The following is a 19536-nucleotide window of genomic DNA, read 5'->3' as shown; positions in this document are numbered from 1 at the left end:
TTCCAATGCAGTGTGTTTCTGCAGTCACTGCAGCCCATTCCTGTTCTCCTCATCTGTGTACAGTGCATTTATCTTTGGGTTTGGATACAACCCTGACGTCCATGGCCTGACTGTATCCGTATTTGCGTGGCTGACGGCAATGGCGATGAGCCTGATGTGCTTCAGGTAACAGCTTGGCTGTTCCTACCAGGATCACCTCACTGATCTTGATGTGAGTATCCAATCTAGGATGCTCATTAAGTTGATTTTGAGGGATGGAGAACATTTCCTGAAAGAGGGAGGATACAGTTACATGTTGTTCCTGAAAGTAGAGGTTTCTGTCAGGCTGTGTGCTGTATGAGGGCCTCTTGAGTGTCCAAGGAGTGGGCTGGAAGAACAAATGCTGGTGTAAGACTCATGCCAGTTTGACTGATTTCATTCATCTTTCATAAGAGCAATAACATAACGAGTATAACTGAAAGCTCAGATCTGCTATCTCTCGCTCTCATGTCTGCCCACAGAAGTCCACTGGAGCCTACAACAAGTGACCACTATCAGCCAACAGCTGCCCACGTGAAAATGACTCTCACACCTTTTGGGCTGTTTCTTAACCCTAACGGAATTAGGCAGCAGTGCCCACATGCACCCATCCATTCACCAATGTTTGACAAAATCTCTCTTCTTTTTTTACTGTTATCAGAGATTTATTAAACCATACTCACTGTTTAAGATGGCTGCATGTTTAGATAGTGTTTATCACTACTTATTTGCCTGAGATGTAAGTGTCTGATCTGTGGTAGTTGTTTGCTGTGGTCAAGTGTAGCTAGCCTAGATTCATTAGTGATTTGCTCGGGAAAAACATTTGTCCTAAAGTGAATTATTAAATGTACAAGATATTTACCGAGACAATTTGGTGCATAGCAACAGTGCATACTGGATTCACTCCCACTTCCAGAACATACGGTTACACACTCAGTGGACTGTGTTGTGCATGGCTGTGTCACTTTCCTGTTGCTCTCTGGTATAAAAAGCTTTGCTTGCATGCTGTTCTAAATAATGGATTGTACGTTTGAAATTTGAAAAATAAAAAAGAGATAAGCCTCTGAAGATGATGCTTGGTGCAAGGAAATACGAATTGGCCTCTGCGAATCTGAGAGACGCTGTTAAGTTCACAACATTAAGATCCCCACGTAACACAGTTACTGGAAATTATTTGTATCCATATTCGAAAAATAAAGATGGAAAGGCAGTCTGGCATTCTGAAAGGAGGAGGGAATCGTCGGCTGGGCACTCGGTGTGCGGTGCCGATGAAATGCTCACTCATTCAGCCTTGCCCTGCCGAGCAGCGCTTACTTCCAGCTCAGCGACCCAGCGTCTGACCTTCCCTCCCTTTCCCCTCCTCATCCTCTCCTCTTCGTCGCCCGGCCTCCGTTCCCGTCGGGTCCTGCCCACATCTCGCCGCTAACAAGGCGAGAGCACAAACGGACAGACAGGCGGACAGACAGGCAGACCGCCAGTCAGAGACGAAGACGCTGTCAGTTCCAATGGCGTCAGCCTGATTATAAACATCCTAATTCTTTCTCAGCCTTTCGAGGTAGCCATTCGCTAAAGCGCGGCTCCATGAAACAAATCAAAATAGCGCCCGCAAAGTAACTGTGATAGTAAAAACAATAACGATAGGCGAACTGAAACAAAAGTCAACAATGCACGGTTGGGCTTCAGTGTGTTAAGGCTGAGGAGTGCTGCAAAAGAAGCATAATTAGCTGTGTGTGTGTGTGTGTGTGTGTGTGTGTGCATGTGTGTGTGTGTTTGTGTGTGCGTGCGTTCATGAGTCTGTGTACGTGTGTGCGTGTACGTGTGTGTAAGTGCATGCGTATGTGGTGTGTGTTTGAGTATGTGTGTGAGTGCGCGTGCATGTGTGTGTGTCTACGTGTGTGCGTGTACTTGTGTGCGTGTGTGCGTGTATGTGTTTGTGTACGTGTGTGCGCGTGTGTGTACGTGTGTACGTGTGTGTGTGTGTGTGTGCGTGCATGCGTATGTGTGCGTGTGTGTGAGAGAGGGAGAGAGAGAAAGAGAGAGAGTGCATGAGAAAGAGAGATAGAGAAAGAGAGAGAAGGCTAGTGCTAATTATACATTACAACCCTTTAAGAGTTGAACATATCCAGAGTAATTTACACTGTATTCAGTCTGTCAAAGTCTATATTGTAACACATGAGTTAATGACACAGATAGTACAACTGCATAACATTTAGTGAGTTTGCTGATGTATTTTTACTGATCAATAAAAATACTTTAGTTAAGAATTGAACTAACTTTGTATTTGCTATATAGTGAGCTTACATGCTAAATATGCTAGGTGCAATCAATCTGTTTGGTTAAATTAACATTAAGTTGCAAGCAAACACTATATTGGCCAAGCAATTTTAGCTGTAATTAGTAGCCATGCTGTCTACTTTTGTAAACAACTTGTGCTTGTAACAAGTTGTAGGTAATACCATCACTACTGCCAGTCTACAAAGTCTGGTAGTAGTGAGGATTCATTAAATGCAAGACAGTACATGTAGTTAATCATCTAGATAGATAGCAAACTTCTGCCAGCTAAAATATGACTCATGCATATTACATCTCCCCACCACAGTTTTGTGAACAGCAGCCAAAACCACCTGTAGCCAGCTTGCCCGAGGAGTACTGCAATAGAAGCTTAATTAACTCTGTGTGGGTGTGTGAGTGTGTGTGTGTGTGTGTGTGTGTATGTGTGTGAGACAGAGAGAGAGAGAGAGAGAGAGAGAGCAGACCGCTAGTGCTGACTACACACCCACCCATACTGAATACCATCAACAACATACAGTACATTAATTCATTAACATTATCTATCTTTCGGCCACCATGTGCACATTCTGAGCAGCCAATCAAAAGCATGTGCACACGCACCTTGATTCAGCACAGGAATCTGATTCTCATACGTGTAGATAGCAGAAGTTCAGAAGTGCATGATTTTAATTAAATTTCTTTTTTTCATTAAACATGTGGATATGGATTATTAATGGTGATAATTTGATTTTGGGTGAAGTTCCCTGGGATTAAAAAAAATAAAAAACCAGCCCCTAAAAAACTAAAGTGTAGCACACAAACATACAAAGGTGCAGATGCAACACACAAAAGCGCAAACGTAGCTTAATTGTAGAAACGTGACATACTGATCACAGTACCACTAAATTCAAGGCAAAGATTTTGTGTTTTTAGATTTCAAAGCCATGGTAAAAAAGAATTAAGGGATCTGTGTTCAGCTAAATAAAGCACACAAATTGAATAGGAAATTCATCTTTTCAGTGGTTTGATGCTGTGATATGCTGCTCGTTCTGTATATACTAGCTCTTCTTGAATTCATGAAAAGAAGGGGGGAAAAACACTGAAATCAATAATATGGGAATAACATCGACTGACATGGCCTGTAAGTGCTACCTATTGTGAATATTTAGATTTTGCATTGGCTCAAATACAATGAGTAGCCCCTGGTGGTCACACGATTTTATTACACCAGTAATGCTGAATTTCAAAATTTATCCTCTAGATGTCGCTGTGGTGACTCGGTGCCACAGAGTTCCGCTCTCGGAATGAATTTTTAATGGTCTGCATATTCAAATGCAAAACATTTCCATAGTCTGTATAGGCTTTCTCTGTAGTTTCGCCATTGAATATATCACCTGTTAAACGTCATATTAAAATGCAGCATTATCATTTTAACATATTTTTGTTTGGTTCTGAACACCTTTGAATTAGCAAAAGAGGGATATGCTGGAAAATATTTTGGAATATAAAAATGGCCCTAATCATACAATCATACACCACAAAAAGGCTTTAATGGGTATATGTATGAAATGTGCACACATCAAAACCTGAAGGATTATGCTGCCTTAAACACATATCACACACTAAAATGCCTATTAAACTATGCAGCATACTTAAAGTCATCATCACTATTTTAATGACCGCTTCATGTTTAGGCTGCCAAGAATATACCTACTTAGAATCAATATATGTGAGTACATTCAAATATTTGCCCTTGACGGCAACAATGGAACACCAAACAACGCCAAATAATAATTAATTGATACGTAGTTAGACAAGTAAATCCCTTGGATGGTACCTGGTGGATAAGGGAATCAAACCCCCTTTGTTCAAGCTGTGAAGTTAAAGGCTGCTTCACATGGAGCTGAGAGGTGCAAATTGCCTGAAACCTAATTTCCTGACTTATTTACACATATACCAGCCAGCCTTGATGTGCCTTGTTTACTCTGATTCAGCCAAGCTGACTGCATGATAAAATTCATTTCTGAGAAACAGATATATTAGCATGTATGCCCAGATGCAATTCTGTCTCAAAAAATAATAATAATTTTTAAAAAAACTTTTTCATTCAGATATATTAAATGGACCATGTGAAATCAACAATTTATTTGAGGGAATTGGCTAAGCCTAAATAATATTTTTGTATGAGAAGTATTACTACTCAGTTTTTTCCATCCTCTGCATTCACTCCTGAGGGTAACCGTGTATTTGTTTTACTTCTACAGGAAGAGGAATTGGCACAGACTCCAGTGAGATCATTTGTGGAAATTTTCATTTTGATATAAGCTGTAGCAAATTTGCAGCACAAGTCACACAAATGTACATAGGTACCACAAGTATGATTCCCAATATGAAAAAGAATACAAAAGCAAAAGCACAACATTATCATTATTATTTTTATTATTATTATTATTGTGCATTTGTATGAATACTTATTTTATATTGTACAACGTATAACAGTAGACTGAGCAGTGCTACTTACAAACAAAATACATGACAGGCTGTTAGCTTTAAGCAAATAAATAATAAAAGAGTTTAAAAGTTGTAAAATTGAAAAGGTTTAATATAGTGCCTTCTACACGTGAATTCAAATAATGAGTTTGCATGTGTAGCCAGTTGTGCAGCATTATAGGAATTACTGCAATTTTTACGATTTCAAATATAAAAGGAGAACGGCTGAACTAAGTGAAAAGGACTGTGAAAACACTGTACTTTCCATCATTGACGTCACGAGAATTTACGGCTCTGACGTCAATTTCTTTATATGGGAAAACGGCAAACTATTTGCATACACCCTTGACAGATGCACCAATAAAAATCTGAGATTAATCGTGGAAAGCCTTTTTAGACCTCTCATTGGCTAAGCCTTCCCGTCAATCAAAATAAAAAAGTAGGTTGTACCACTCTATTGTTTTACCCTCAATAAAACTGCGTCCTATCCGCAGAACCGACAGTTAGCACGGACTTTTCGAGTTCTTTTGCAGTCCTCCTATTACCTACCTAAATTGTTGTTGTGAAAGAATGATAACCAACCTTTTGTGTTGACGCCATAGCTATCTTGGCCACTAAATAATTTGAGGCTAGCTAACGCCATTCGACGATTTTACATCCGTTTGTGGTGTCTTGGATAACTGCGTTATCCGTCGAACTCACATTTCTTTATCGATCATTTCTGAATGCAATAACGACAATGAGCCAAGGCTACGGAACCAAAGCTGAAATGGTACCTGAGGTAACGGCAGCAGCCAGCTTCGTCTCCCGACTGTTGAGAACAACAGGTTTCCTCAGTGAGCAGCAACTGCAATTTTTCAGCGACTGCTTACAGCAGGCATTATCGGGTAAGTTAATGCCTCGCTCGACAGCTCGTTTTTGCTAACATTTTCTTTTGCTCGTCGTGCTATCAACTGCCTAGGTTAATTTAAGGTGTGAGAAACTTCGAGGTAATATCAACACAACTGAATAGAACACTGGCTTTGCCGCTGGTGCAATGTGGCTAGCAAGAAGTTACTTCGTAATGTAGCTAGGCCTAGTGTTTGCTAATCTCGCTACAGTTTGGGCCTTTGCGTTGAGTGACGAACGTCAACCAAACTACTAGCACACCAGAGATGGCCTGTTAGTACTCCCTAGTCTAGGCTCAATGAGTGATAACTGAGTTTAACTTGGGTCGATATCCCGTTCGACTTTCATCGATTTCGTTAACTAACGTAGGTTATCGTTACTATTGACAAGTAATAGTTTTTATTTTAGGTGTCGTTTTGTTCCTGAGCGGCTTGGTCATCCCTTGTTTTTTAACGCCAGTTGGCTCTTCTGACGGTCATCTAGGAAGCTGACATTAACCAACTTACCTAACTAGCTATTAACATCGGTAGCGAGGTAATATTGAATTGTTTTGATCTTTTGTTCGTCAGCTTAACCGTGTTACAAACCTCTGCAGCCTAGCCAAGTTGGCTAACGTTACTTTGCTCGACTAAGTTAAAGTTGATGGTTTATCTGCCATATCGTATCACGACTTATTTTAACAAGTTCTTTGTCCCTTCCAGAGCACTATAAGCACCACTGGTTTCCAGACAGACCACAGAAGGGCTCGGGCTACCGTTGTATTCGGATAAACCATGAAATGGATCCCATCATTAGCAAAGCTGCCTGTCGAATTGGCTTAAGCAGCCAGAAGCTGTTTCGACTGCTACCGAGAGAGCTGACTCTCTGGGTTGACCCTTATGAAGTTTCCTATCGCATCGGAGAAGACGGATCCATCTGCGTCCTCTACGAGGCTGAAGTACCCGCAGCCAACTCAGGATCCAGCAACGGCAACACTTTGTACAATTCAACACTGAACTGCAAGAACCATGCTCTGATGGGGCGCACAAGTCCTCCCAAAAACTACCTTATGACTGTCTCCAGTTAGACCTATTGTGTGTACTGTGGGACACGCTGAGAGGTCAATACATACACCAGCGATTGGGTAAAGATGTCACCCATACTGATTTTATTTCTGAACTCGGGTAAAACTTAACACATCCCTATTAAAAATGATATTTTGTTGCTATGTTCAGAGGCTCTTGAAAATTTCCCGTTTTTAAATGCATTGGAAATGCTAAACATTCAACCTGTAGCTCAAAATTATTCCCCAGAAGTTTTCATTTGGTACAACTTGATGAATGGATGGTGCTTTGGACAACTAGCCCATGCTCTCTTTGCACTGGCCGGGTTTAGTTTTTGGTAAGTCTTGACTTAAACTTGAGCCTTATTTATAAAACAATTTGGACACTAACTTTTATGGTTTAAATTAAATGGTGCAATAATACTGTGTCTCAAAATAAGCAGGATGAATGCATTGGTGCCATTCCAAAAAAAATTTATTATAGGAACAATGCCCTGACAATTTTATGAACCATTTTATCTTAGGATGCACTACTTTTAAATTGGGGCCAATCATCCCTCCTTTCTTCCAAATTGGATTTGCTCTACTATTTATGCTTTATGTGCTTGACTAAATGAGAACTGCCTACTGTTGCTCTGAAGCAACTCATTCCTGACTTGTTCTTCAGTTGGAATTATATTGAATATTACTGCCATGGCTTGGATCTTCTCGTGCAATAGGGCCCCGGGTATTCAAAGATCAGCCACACACACTATTTGGGAAGCTAAATGGCTTATTTGTTGTACTGTGACACGCATTGTGGCATCTCTATCCGAGACCGTGCACACATTACATTACAGTACTTTTTTTTTTTTGTAATGTAATGATTTATTCCCAGTGGGTTAAGATTTGGCCTAAGCATTGTAATTTTGTATCTAGGGGATGTTATGGGTGGGTGTTTTTGACCAGTCACCATCTGGATGTTTCTATGTGGACTTTAAAGCTTTAAAGTTCCCTTCATGGGTTCATTGCCTATCGATAATAAACCAGTAATGGGTCAAAAAAATGTGATGTCGCTAAAACGGACACTTCTGTAGCCCATGCTGAATTGGTGTGTCCTCATCTACAATACATTCTACTGAGCTGTTGAGCAGCTGGTCTTGTTTACCGTTTGAATATAGACATTGTAGCATTTTTAAGCTAAGAGCAAAGTTATGCATTTTATGTACATTTTTTTAATGGATGTGTACATATATAGATATGTGTACAGTTTTGTACTTGACAAAGGAATTTTAAGACAATAAAACCTTTATGAATTCAAGTTGGTCCCTCGTTCTGAGTGTTTACTTCTGAGTGTAGTGAGTCATTAGGATTTAGCATGCTTGGTTAAATTATAATTATCTGGCAGCCCTCATCCCCTGCAGTTAGCCATCTGTGACTTAAGGGAGGATCATAGTAATTAATTGACATAATAGGATGTCATGTGACCGTATAGGTGTATTGTTTCCTTTACACTGCACGTTGAAGTGGCCATGAATGTCCTCAATGATGGGCTGCAGTTTTGGACAATGATGGCTGGTAATGCAGGAGGTTCTGAGTGGAAACTGCGCATCGACAAAACAAAATGTATGAAGCTATCACTGGCTTCTCTGAAATATTCTTCTTCACCATGGAAACAAGCCTGAGCATAATCCCAGGATGACTGCTGATACCGGTTTGCTTCCCCGGAATCAGGAAAACCTGTACAAGCGCTCTAGATGGGAAATGCAAGATACAGGTTTACCGAAGGGGTAATGCTGCAGCTCTCTCCTCATATTTATCCTGCGTGAAGTGATCATTGCTGCGCTTAGGTTTCCCATCGGGAAATGAATGGTTCATATTGGTTTGCATCGGATCATTTCAAGATTTATTTAAATGATTCTAATCGGTAGATTGCACTGTCACTCGTGTGAATGGCTCATATGCACACACATTAAAAAAAAACTTGTCATATGATTGGTCCGGTAAATGAAAATTCAGACACATAAATGCATCGCCCAGTAACCACAGTATTAACAATGTGCAATCAACTTAGAAACACCTTTTATGAGGTTGCTGACATCACAGCTGATAAACAAACCTGTAATATCTTGTGTTTTGGCAGACAATTACGCTGTGCAAATTTACTTTAGCGCCAATTCAAGAAACACTCAGAAGTGCTGAAAATATTTTGCTCTCTGTCATCTGTGTTTTTTGAATAACACTTTATACCTGTACGACTGTACAACTGCTTACTTTTACTGAGGTAGGGTAGTGACCAAAAAAGAATGGTAATTTCTTGTTCTTTGCCTGTAGCTGATGGAGACATTGACCTTGGTTCAAACCTCAATTCCTTCCACCTTGCTGAACTAACTGGCAGATATTTTTGGTTAGCTTGTATAAATTGTGCATGTTTACCTCTTTCCAGAATGGGCAAATTGGAAAGATGAATAGTCACTGCAAAAATAGTCTGTCTTAAGTTTTTTTAGTACTGTAAAATTCTCTCTAAAGTAGGAAGTATTAGCTTCATTTAAGTCACTTTTTGTTTGACTGGTGAAATGGTCTTTGCAAGTCTAAATATAAGACTATAATACTTAAGATTTACTTATTTTCTGGTTTTTGCAGTGGAGCTACTGTCTATTGTGGTTTTAACCCTTTTTGTCATGGTCAAACAGTAACCAATATTACTGTCACTCTCAATTAGAATCTCTGCTCTACAGTGTTGGGGACTAGTTGTTCAATTAGAATTTGCAGCAGTTTTCCAGTAGTTCAACTACATTTTTGCTGAACTACTTTCAGTGTTAAGTAATTGGTAGTTTGTATAGCTACGCTTTCAGAGTAGTTTCCATAAAACCGCTGCCTTATTGGTGAATAATCCAAATAATCTAAACAGGAGATGGCCTCTTCCACAAGTTTATACTCCGTGTTAGAGGTTTATACTGAGACCTTCCAGTTCTTACATCAGTCAGTCCATTCTCGAGTCCTATGGTCTTCCCAGTCATCCTATGTACATCATGTACACCTAGTACCTTTATTGCATTCGGTTAACATCGCACACAATACGCAGTGCAATTGCATTCCTGGTGATAGTTAGGATTGACCAAGTTACCGACTGATTGTTTGTTTGTGAAGTGCCCCAGTCTTCCTGAGGGCCTTCAGTATTGTGGCTTCATGGGCTTCACAACTGTTGATACCCAGGGTCTGGGTTTCACAGGAACTCAGACATCACTGAAAGTGCTTAGATATATTTAGAAATCCTAAATCCACTCTCTAAGGAGAGCCCTTGTGTTGGGAGTTTGCCCTGAACAAAGTATAAAGCATTGCTTATTTTCCACTCCACATTCTCCAGATCTGATAGCACTGGGGAAGGGAGGGTTGACCTTGCAAAGTAACAAATGGTACACTAACCTGCCTCAGATTTCTAGATAAGCCAATATTCTCTTTGTCTTACTTTATTTTTTTCTTGTGTTCTCTTTTATTTGAAATAGCATCTGGCTGATACAATTATATGCAAATCTATATTCTTCAGCAAGTTTCCATTTGCATTCTGAGGATAGATAGTCAATTGGATGGAAAAAATTCTACATTTTGTATCTGTAACCAAGATATGGAAACAAACACTCAGAACCAGAGCGGCTATTGGACTATAAGATCACCGCAATGGACACTGGAATCTCTGAGAGACCGACAGACCAAACCGGTGGTGGCTTGAATACAGTATGCGCAGACAGACGGGTGAGGGAGGGGGTGGTCTCACAAAAGCCTGGCTCTTTTGTTAGTGATCATCGTGACCACATGCAAAAGCTCCAAGCACATCAGAGCCTGGAGGAGCCCAGCAGTAGCGCAATTTCCATGTGAAAAGCAAGAATGCTCTTGGAGGAACATTGTGGTGACCACCCCTCACTCTCAACACCCTTCCCCCCCCCCTCCTCCCCCTGCCACTCCCCCATTGCCACTTTGTGCCCATGAAACCAAGGGGGCATTAAAAAAACATGAGTGAATGACCTGAAATCTAAAAAGACTAACCCCCCCCCCCCCCTCTTTTTCTCCCCAATGTGGATCCAGTGACGGGACGGTGGGTGAGGAGGCTGCAGCACGCGAGCAGGACAATTGGCATCGCCTCACTGGGCCTTTCATGACTGGGCATCTGGTGTTTTTCAACGAGGGAGACAATGAAGTGTCTCTCCCTGCTCGACTCCTACCCACCCCCTCCCCCCCCCCACCTTCCTCAATCTCTCTCCATGGTCTCACCACCATCTGTGGTATCCCCCCTCCCTATTCCTGACCCCACACTAAACTGCCAGCAAAAGGCCTCTTTCAATACCCCCCCCCTCCTCCCCCCTCTCCAACCCCAGGCCCTCTGAGGTCCCTCAAACCTTTCACTAGGCAACAAGTGCTGGGCCAGATTACATTGCAGTCAATGCTGAGAGGAAAAACAGATTATGGGACCAGGCTATCAATTCAGCCTGATTTAAGCCTCCAGTTAAATTGTGTCCCGACAGGTTTGAGAATGGAAATTTTCCACTGTGGGTGCCACTGCATGATCCTGAAAAGTTAATTTGCAGAAGTTGCCTTCCACAATTCACCAAGAAGGGGTAGGTAAGGGAAAGTCTTTCTTCAGGAAAGCTGGCCGTTCCAAATTTCATCAGCTACTGAACCCGTTCAACAAGTGTTTTTGATAAATAACAGATATGTCTGACAATAACTAAATGAAACAACACAAAGCAGAACTAAACCGGGACATACAGCAGATTTTTGGGAAATCACCAGAAACCTGAAAAAATTTCTGCAAAACCACAATGAGACAGGAGGAATTTTAATAAAATGGAGAAAAAACAAGACTGATTATTGAAAGTAATTTTCATTATTAGACACATAGTGTAATGTTTAGCTAACAGTTCAAAATACCAGGGTCTTAATATTATTTAATATTTACATTTTATTTACATTTTACATCCCATCCATCTTTTTGTCCTTATAAATCTTTAAACCATTTATTAAATTGATCTTAGGCCCTCTATATCTTCACATTTAAACAGTGATTTGACCAACCACTCCCTAAACATAATAATATTGTGTGTAACATTTGATCCAGTTATTTAAATAAGGGGTCAACTAGTTTAAGAGCTAATAAAATAATTATTATCAAGAGACGCGTTCACTGGCCACATGGAAGATATCAGAGATAATCAAAGGGATTTTGTATGCTAGTGAAAATTTGGTCTAAATAAAATGCTACTTTTTTATTAAACTTGTGTTGCTGACCAGATGCTACTGAAATGTATTCTACTGCATTCTAGAATTGCTGTATGTCCCTAGTTTTGTTACTGTTTTTCCAAAACTGTTGACAGAGCTGAATGTGTACATCCCTGGAAAGGTTTGCGTGTGGATGACGATACTGTTATGAAGTTAATATAAATAAGGTTGTAAAATACTGAGTTAATAATTAGGTGTGGGGGTGGGGATATTGTGATGGGGGTTACTTTATTGTGTTCATGTTGGTGGGGGGGGGGGGGGGTTGTTATTGTATTGCAATAGATTGACAGTTGGTAGACAAAGATAGTGTGAGGGGTAAGCAGGAGACTGGGATAGAGGAAGGGGGGTTCTCAAGTCTTTGGACTCCCGTTGCCGGCCCCCCCAAGCCAGCGTCATCCATGCACACAGGCATGCGCGTGTGCAAACAAGCCCCCCCCCCCCCCTACACCCAACCCACACACAGGGTTCGCATTTCTCCCATGACCCAGGAAATTTACAAAAAAGGGGGCTGCATGATCGCATTTCAGCCAAGGTCACTCCACTGGCCTCTCTGCAGCTAAAGATAACCTCACCCGTTTTTCCATTGTTGCGCACTCTCTCTGTCTTCCCCAATTCGCTCTTTTTAAAAACAAGACAAAACAAAAAAAAATTAGCCAAACCTATCTTTGTACTAAGTACACACAGGCAGTGACTGTTCATTTTGAGTCACTGACAAGAATACAAGTTCCTGCCCATTCCATGGTCTGGGATCATTTTTCTCCCCCATTGCCCCCCCCCCCAACCCTCCTCCTGGCTCGTGTTTGTTATTGCAGGACCACATGAGGGTTCCGAACTGCAGATTTAAAATATGTCTTCCATTCACTAACCGTGTTTCTGCTTCATTCATCCCCCAGATGTCTGGTCCCTGCAGTGTCCGTGTAAAGCCAATAATCCGTAATAAATGAAGGTCTTCGGCCTAAATGGTCCCCTGGGACTGCTGAGAAGTATCAGTCACTGTTGACCTCAGCTTCGATCCCTAGTGTTAAACTGTTACCGGGTTGCAGCTGTGGGCAATGATAAGCGGAATTATTTTTACTTATATTTTTATATTATTAAGTTTTGTACTTGCTATTGTGCTTTTGTCAAAGGTTTTTTCCTGAATAACCGTGTCCACAAAGTGACACCTTTTGTAGCACGTAGGCATTCAGGATAACACTGCTGCCAGTACCACCTTCTGTGACGCCAGGCTCCGCCCCTGCTACTGTAACACTTTTGATTCCGCAAGGCGGAACACGTGTCCCCGTCCCTTCCATCTTAGTATCCAGGAACTACCTGAGGTCACCATGTGAACGTCAGTGTCCTCGGGGCCTTGTGCTCCACTCTTTTATATGCATCATGCATTAGAAAAGGACCATTCTCTGTCATTTTCACCTCATAGTGACTTCCCCTGAAACATTCCTCACACCAATGCTGGAATATGCATTCTAATACTATGGGGGGGAAAAACCAAAAAACATGTGCAATCTTTTCACGCCCTTGTATGGCCCCCCAAAAGATTTCCAGAGGGCAAACTGACTCTCTGTGGAAGAACTGGTTTTTTTCTACCCCAGGTAGGTCTGTATGTAAAAAAAAAAACAAAAAAAAAACAACAATGGACCTGGCCTGAAGGAGTTATTCACAGACTCAAGGGGAACAATAGTTTGACTTAGCATAGGTTCGGTCAGAGTAATGTTCACTGTGTGAACTGGACTTAATGTGCTCATGGCTGTGGATAACTGTTACATAATGTGTATTGTACCTTATCGGACCTGTGTTTTGTAGTTGTTCCAATGACCTTTAGCATGCACTTATTGTACGTCACTTTGGATAAAAGCATCTGCCAAATAAATGTAATGTGACAATAGTGCCAGTAGGGACTGAAAGGTGGTCCTGCAAAGCCAACTGAGCAGAACACTTGTGTGAGGCAAAAGGTCTGCCTGCCATTAGATTAGCATTGTTTCTACTGCAGTATTACAAGGGAGGATGAAGGATTCCATGACACTGTACTCGGTCATGTGAATAAGGTGATTTACCCAAGTGTTTTGAACCAGGAATATTACTGAAATGTAATTCAACAAATCTAATGACATGAGTTATAAATTATACAAATATAATAACCAATGCTTATGCAGGACTGCCAAAACCCTGTTTCTGGAGATCTACCATCATGTTTTCACTCCAATACCCCAATTGAAAGCACACCTCATTCAACAGCAAGTGATCCTGTTTGAGCTGCTAATTAGTAGAACCAGGTGTGCCAAATTAGGATTGAAGTGGCCAGTTAGGCGACGGGAGATCTCCAGGAACAGGGGTGGGCAGCCCTGCTATGCTGTGAATGTGAAGGCCTCTTCGCTATCAGTTTGTCTAATGATTGAAATGTTTTAATGTCATATGGGAACAATCAGCCTTAAACTGCTGCGAGTCTCAGTCTGACTGATTGAGGCCAGTCGCACACCTGCTAGCGATTGCAATTAACATGTCTTAAAAGGGTGTGTCGGGGCAGAAGAGTGGCCATTTTGTAAGAAGCAGGGTTGTGGTTTTGTCTGTGAAAATTTTCAAGCAGCGGTCTATATAGATATATATATACATACACAGTTGAGGCCAAAAGTTTACATACGCCTAGCCTAAAGATATTCTAACTCAGTTTTTCACAACTCTGCACATTACATGTTACCGTACATTTCTTTTGGCAAGTCAGTTACGGCATCTACTTTGTTCACATCAGAGATCATTTTAAAACAACCAATTAGAGACTGATTTATTTAAGCTTTAATTCACTATATTAGAATTCCAGTGGGTCAAAAGTTTACATACACATTGTTAGTATTTGGTGGCATTGCCTTTTAATTGCTTAACTCTAATCAAACGCTTTGGGTAACCTTCCACAAGCTTCTCATAATACTTTGCTGGAATTTTTGCCCAATCCTCCTGACAGAACTGCTGTAACTCAGTCAGGTTTGTGGGCCTCCTTACTTGGACATGCTTTTTCAGTTCAGTCCATCTTTTCTATGGGATTCAGGTCAGGGCTTTATGATGGCCACTCCAAAACTTTCACTTTTCGCCTCAACTGTGGGTGTGTGTGTGTATATATATATATATATGAGAGTGAGAGAGATGACTGTTTCAGGTTCCTTTGATTAACAGTGGTTATTAAATAATTCAGCCAATTCACATTGATACTAAATATAGTTCCAGTCGGAGGGCCTGTTTGACAAGCTTTCACAGCAGTCACTAACAATCAGACTTGTATAAAAAGCATGTCTTAGAAAAGGGCGTCAAATGTCAGAGAGTGGCTCAGCTTCCTGGACGAAGCAGTCTCAACCGGTTCCTCAGCCTTATTCCAGCTAAAATACACCCTCATGCTGCACATCGTTGCCTATAGACACCGAGGGGCGTTGTGCATTTACAATCACACTCTCTCAAACTGATCTTGTCATTATTTACTTGCCACAGGCCTTGTCGTCACTTCGATTGTCCCATGGTGACAGTGTATTTGTTTTCCTTCCCCTTCATTAAACTGTTCAATGAAGAAATGTTGGCTGGAAAAACTCTTGGCCAATAACCATCTTGGCACATGTAGGCAGAGTGATAATGTAACTGAGAAATAGTTTTGTTTCTAAACAAAACTAGATTCAAAGGTAAGCCACATACACTCTATTCCTAAAATGGAAATGTACTGAAATCCAAAATTGCATGTAATTACTAAAGAAAAGTGCAGTATTTTGAATCATGTTGAGTTAGCCCAAGGTCTGTGCTGTCCTCAGCATACAATACTGATTTAACCCCTCACCTTCCATAAATCTCAGGATCCAAGTGCCATGGAACAAAGATCCCAGCTTTTTAAGAACTTTGGAGAAAAATGGACAGCCTTTGACCCAAGCAGCTGCTATAGACAGTCAAACACTGTTTATAAGCCCAACTGGATCCTGATTGGTCACTGCTTGTATCCAGGCAGATTTCCTTCTTTTCAACCAGACAGCTTTCTTAACTTTTCCAAGCAAGACCCCCACTTCTTGGTGCAGTGGTACTCCATCTGAATTGAATTAAAAAGAAGAAAAAAATACCTCATCCAACCCTCCTTCAACCTCCACTCCACAATTTTAAATCTCCTGTCACCATTATTATTGAAATAACAGGTTAACACACTGCAGTATTTGGAAGCCATATGGACACCAGCATTGAAAACAAAACCCAAAATGACGGTTTAGGCTGTATAGACTGTATGTCTAAAAACAAGAATCATACATAAGACCAACTCTGTAACAGGCACAAAGCAAATATTGATAAACAAATAAATCATCTTTTTATTTGGTTTGAACAGATTTATAAACAGAAAGAGCTGCTTTGATAGACAAGTTAGTGTAGGTAAATGCACAGTTTGTCATCTGAATTCTGTGAAGTTAGATCAATGCTAAAAATGAACAACAGAAAAATCTTAAAACTAAAGGCTATAAATATCAGACGTTTGAAAAAGAATTTCAATAGGAAAATTGAAAAACGTAGAAATAATGCCCATATTCTGTGGAGCAAATGGCTCGATTTGTATTTATAAAATATAAATGGGTTTGAGTTAGTATATTTCAGTATATTTCCTTGTGTGTCAGAACCCGTACTTCGTAAGAATACTTCGTAATCACTAATTGACTGAGCATACAGCAAGGATCACTTCCTGGAAGAAAAGTAACACTTGTTGCATCAAGGCACCTGTTGACATGCAAAGGTATTCGTTTTATTCCGAAAATATATTAATATATAATATATTGCACACGAATAGAAGTCACAAAAGTACTGTTCCACTGATCATTTCTCAATGAGTAAACAACGACTCGATGGCGAGAGTGGGGTTTTTTTTTTTTTTTTTGCTAAGGAGCGTGCGCAAGCCAGCAGAAAGGAATCTCCTGGCTCTTGCTCAGAAAGCCAACGGGGCCTGTGTCTCTCCGTTCTCATGTACCTCCCTGCCCTGGAGCTGTTATTGTTTTGTGTCTCATTTCGCGCTGCTCCGCACCTCACCCCGCCAAACCCTAATCCCGGCCCGCCCCCGCCCCCACCCCCACCCCCGTTGCCCCCAAGGTGCAGCGGTTTCGGCTTTGTCAGCAAAACCGGGCCTCTCGGTGAGTCAGACACCAGTTGGTCCTGCGGGCGGATCCTTTTTGCGGCCATTTGGCTAATCCCTCTTCTCAGGCGACAGCCTGCTGCATTCTCCCCAATTACAACAGAAAGGGACAGAAAGCTAGAACACAACCCCCATCTCACCACACTCCTCCCGTAACAGCCCCCTTACACACACACACACACACACACACCTTCCCTGCGTGCTGTCGCCCCAGAAGATTATGATTTCTTCCTTTAATTAGTCTTAGGGTGAAACAATGGCTTAATTTTCATGGCCATTTTCAGTGTTGAATTTTATTAATTTTTTTTCTTTGGGCCATTTTGTCAAGTTGCGTCAAATTAAGGACGGTTGAGTACTAATGCCATTTCCCCGGATGATTGATTCAGATACAGTTCTGAGTCAATGGATATGAACACCTAAATTTCTCAATAGGCTTGAACCGAACATGTCTGGGCGTGCGCTTCGTAAGAGGGGCTGACAGAGAGAACACAGGGCAGGACGTGCATGTTTGGCGAAGGGTTTGAGTAATGCTGAAACTCCCCTGCCTGAAGAGCAATGCTCTTGCACGCATCCTGTAGTTGCCTTACTTCCCTCTGCGCTAAAATGTTTTCAGTCAGTTTGGACTCCCCCTTCACTGAACCTCAATTGATCTATTTTACTCAGCCTTGCCTCGCTTATCTTTAGACATATTTTCATTCCATTATTATTACTGATCGTTGCCCTCAGTATTTCAGTAGAACAACTGCAAATGTACTTCAGTAAGTATGCTAGAAACCTAAACATGTTTTGAAAACTTTTTTTTTTCTGAGAGAGGCAGCCACAAAGAGAGAGAGGGAGCGAGAAGGAGGAGAGAGAAAGAGAGAGAGAGAGGGAGCTAGAGAGAGAGCGAGAGAGAGCGTGAGAGAAAGAGCAAGCGAGAAAGGGAGCGAGAGAGAGCGTTTTTGCAGAGTCGTGACTGCTGGCTGATGGGCAGTTCCCTTGGCTTCCTGAGTGACAAATGGTGAGCTGTGTTTCTTGTTTCCAGGCAGAACTGACACCCACAGCTGCATCATCATTAAGGGACGGTCCCTTGTGTGTGTGTGTGTGTGTGCGTATGTGTGAGGGGGGTGGGTAGACGCTGTTCTAGCGAAATACATTCATTTCATACATACATTTATGAGGGCACGTTGCCATATCAACAACTGTAGAGAACCAATCCTACTCTTTTGCAGACATATACAATGCATTTGTGGAATATGAAGTGAATCTAATGTATAAAATATGTGTATTTAAAATCCTTGAGTATGATAATGTAAGCTACCAACAAACCTAAGAGACACTTTCCTTCCTGCGAAATAATAAGAAATGCATCTCATTTTATTGGCGCAAGAGGACGTTTCTAGGCAAGATACATTTTATTTTAGGGGTTAATATTTCAGAGGTTATTCTGCTTTTTACAAAGCTCATCATGAACAGCAGCCACACAATATATCTAAATATACATCTAAAAGCATTAAACATTTAATACTTTCAGATGTTTATTTCACCAACCATATGCCTCAATCCCCATTCCCCTTGCAATTCCTCAATATTTCAGAGGTTTAGATTAGGTGGGACACTTGCCCGGGCAAGAAAAAAAAAACGTAACCTTCAAAAAAAAAAAGAAAAAAAACAGACTGTAAGACTGTAAAACTAGAACTGTTGGGAGTGGAAGGAAAGTAAGACGAGAACAGAGCCCCCTGCATTGTGTGGGTTTCTTCACGTTCACAGTTGTTTACCAGATCATCAACTTCCCTCTTCCCGTCTCCACTGTGTCCCCCCCCCCCCGTCTCTACCCCTGCCTACCTCACAAAGCCTATATTGTCTCTGCTCTGCTCCACTGTTGACGGGAATCCCAGCCCAAAGCAGCTGCCAGTACAACTCTCGCACCCCCCCCCCCCTCCACGAACACTGGAGCTGTTGGTAGTGTGTGTTAGGGGATGTGGGGAGGGGAGGTGTTCACAGGCATTAAATCGTGAGTTCCTCACACCTCCCCCCACCAGGCCCCCCTACCAGTCCCTTCCACACCATTCACCGGCTGCCTTGCCCTTCCATAGCAAACCCCCGCATTACGGCGACACTAACCAAACACACCCCAGCTGTTTCCGTGGCAGCGGTCCTCAGCATGTTAACCCATTCCTGCCCACCACAGTCCTCTTCTTCCATCAGCCTTTCAGTCTTTGCCTACCCTGTTTCAAGTTTTCTGCCGTGTTTTTTGTGTGTGGGGTGGGGGTCAGCAAGGCGTACCAAAAGCAAATTTATTTTGTAAATGACATACATTGGTTCCACCATCCCACAGATGACTGTGGAGTCTGTGTGACGTGGCCATGCTTTGAAAATCAACATTTAAACTTTCCTTTTTGTGGTCAGTGTTAAAAGGGCAAAACTGGAAATGAGAAAAACTGAATAATGCAGCCAACCAACC

General features: G+C 41.6%; 1 protein-coding gene across 1 annotated transcript; it reads left to right on the top strand.

Annotated features, from left to right (window-relative positions):
* The first annotated feature begins 5238 nt into the window (after positions 1-5238).
* Positions 5239-8013, top strand: LOC135237515 (protein BTG2-like). Its single transcript, XM_064304692.1, has 2 exons — positions 5239-5666; positions 6369-8013. Exons 1-2 carry the CDS (start codon positions 5519-5521, stop codon positions 6731-6733), a joined length of 513 nt encoding a protein of 170 aa, XP_064160762.1. The 5' UTR covers positions 5239-5518; the 3' UTR covers positions 6734-8013.
* The last annotated feature ends 11523 nt before the right edge of the window (positions 8014-19536 follow it).

The sequence above is a fragment of the Anguilla rostrata genome, chromosome 13 (assembly GCF_018555375.3).
Source record: "Anguilla rostrata isolate EN2019 chromosome 13, ASM1855537v3, whole genome shotgun sequence".
Taxonomy (NCBI): domain Eukaryota; kingdom Metazoa; phylum Chordata; class Actinopteri; order Anguilliformes; family Anguillidae; genus Anguilla; species Anguilla rostrata.
Note: the sequence above shows the minus strand (reverse complement) of the source record. Positions and strands in the feature narration are given on the sequence as shown.

Coding starts and splice junctions, on each gene's coding strand:
- LOC135237515 (XM_064304692.1), top strand. CDS start 5,519: ATGAGCCAAGGCTACGGAACCAAAGCTGAAATGGTACCTGAGGTAACG. Junction 5,667..6,368: donor CTTACAGCAGGCATTATCGG/GTAAGTTAATGC, acceptor TGTCCCTTCCAG/AGCACTATAAGCACCACTGG.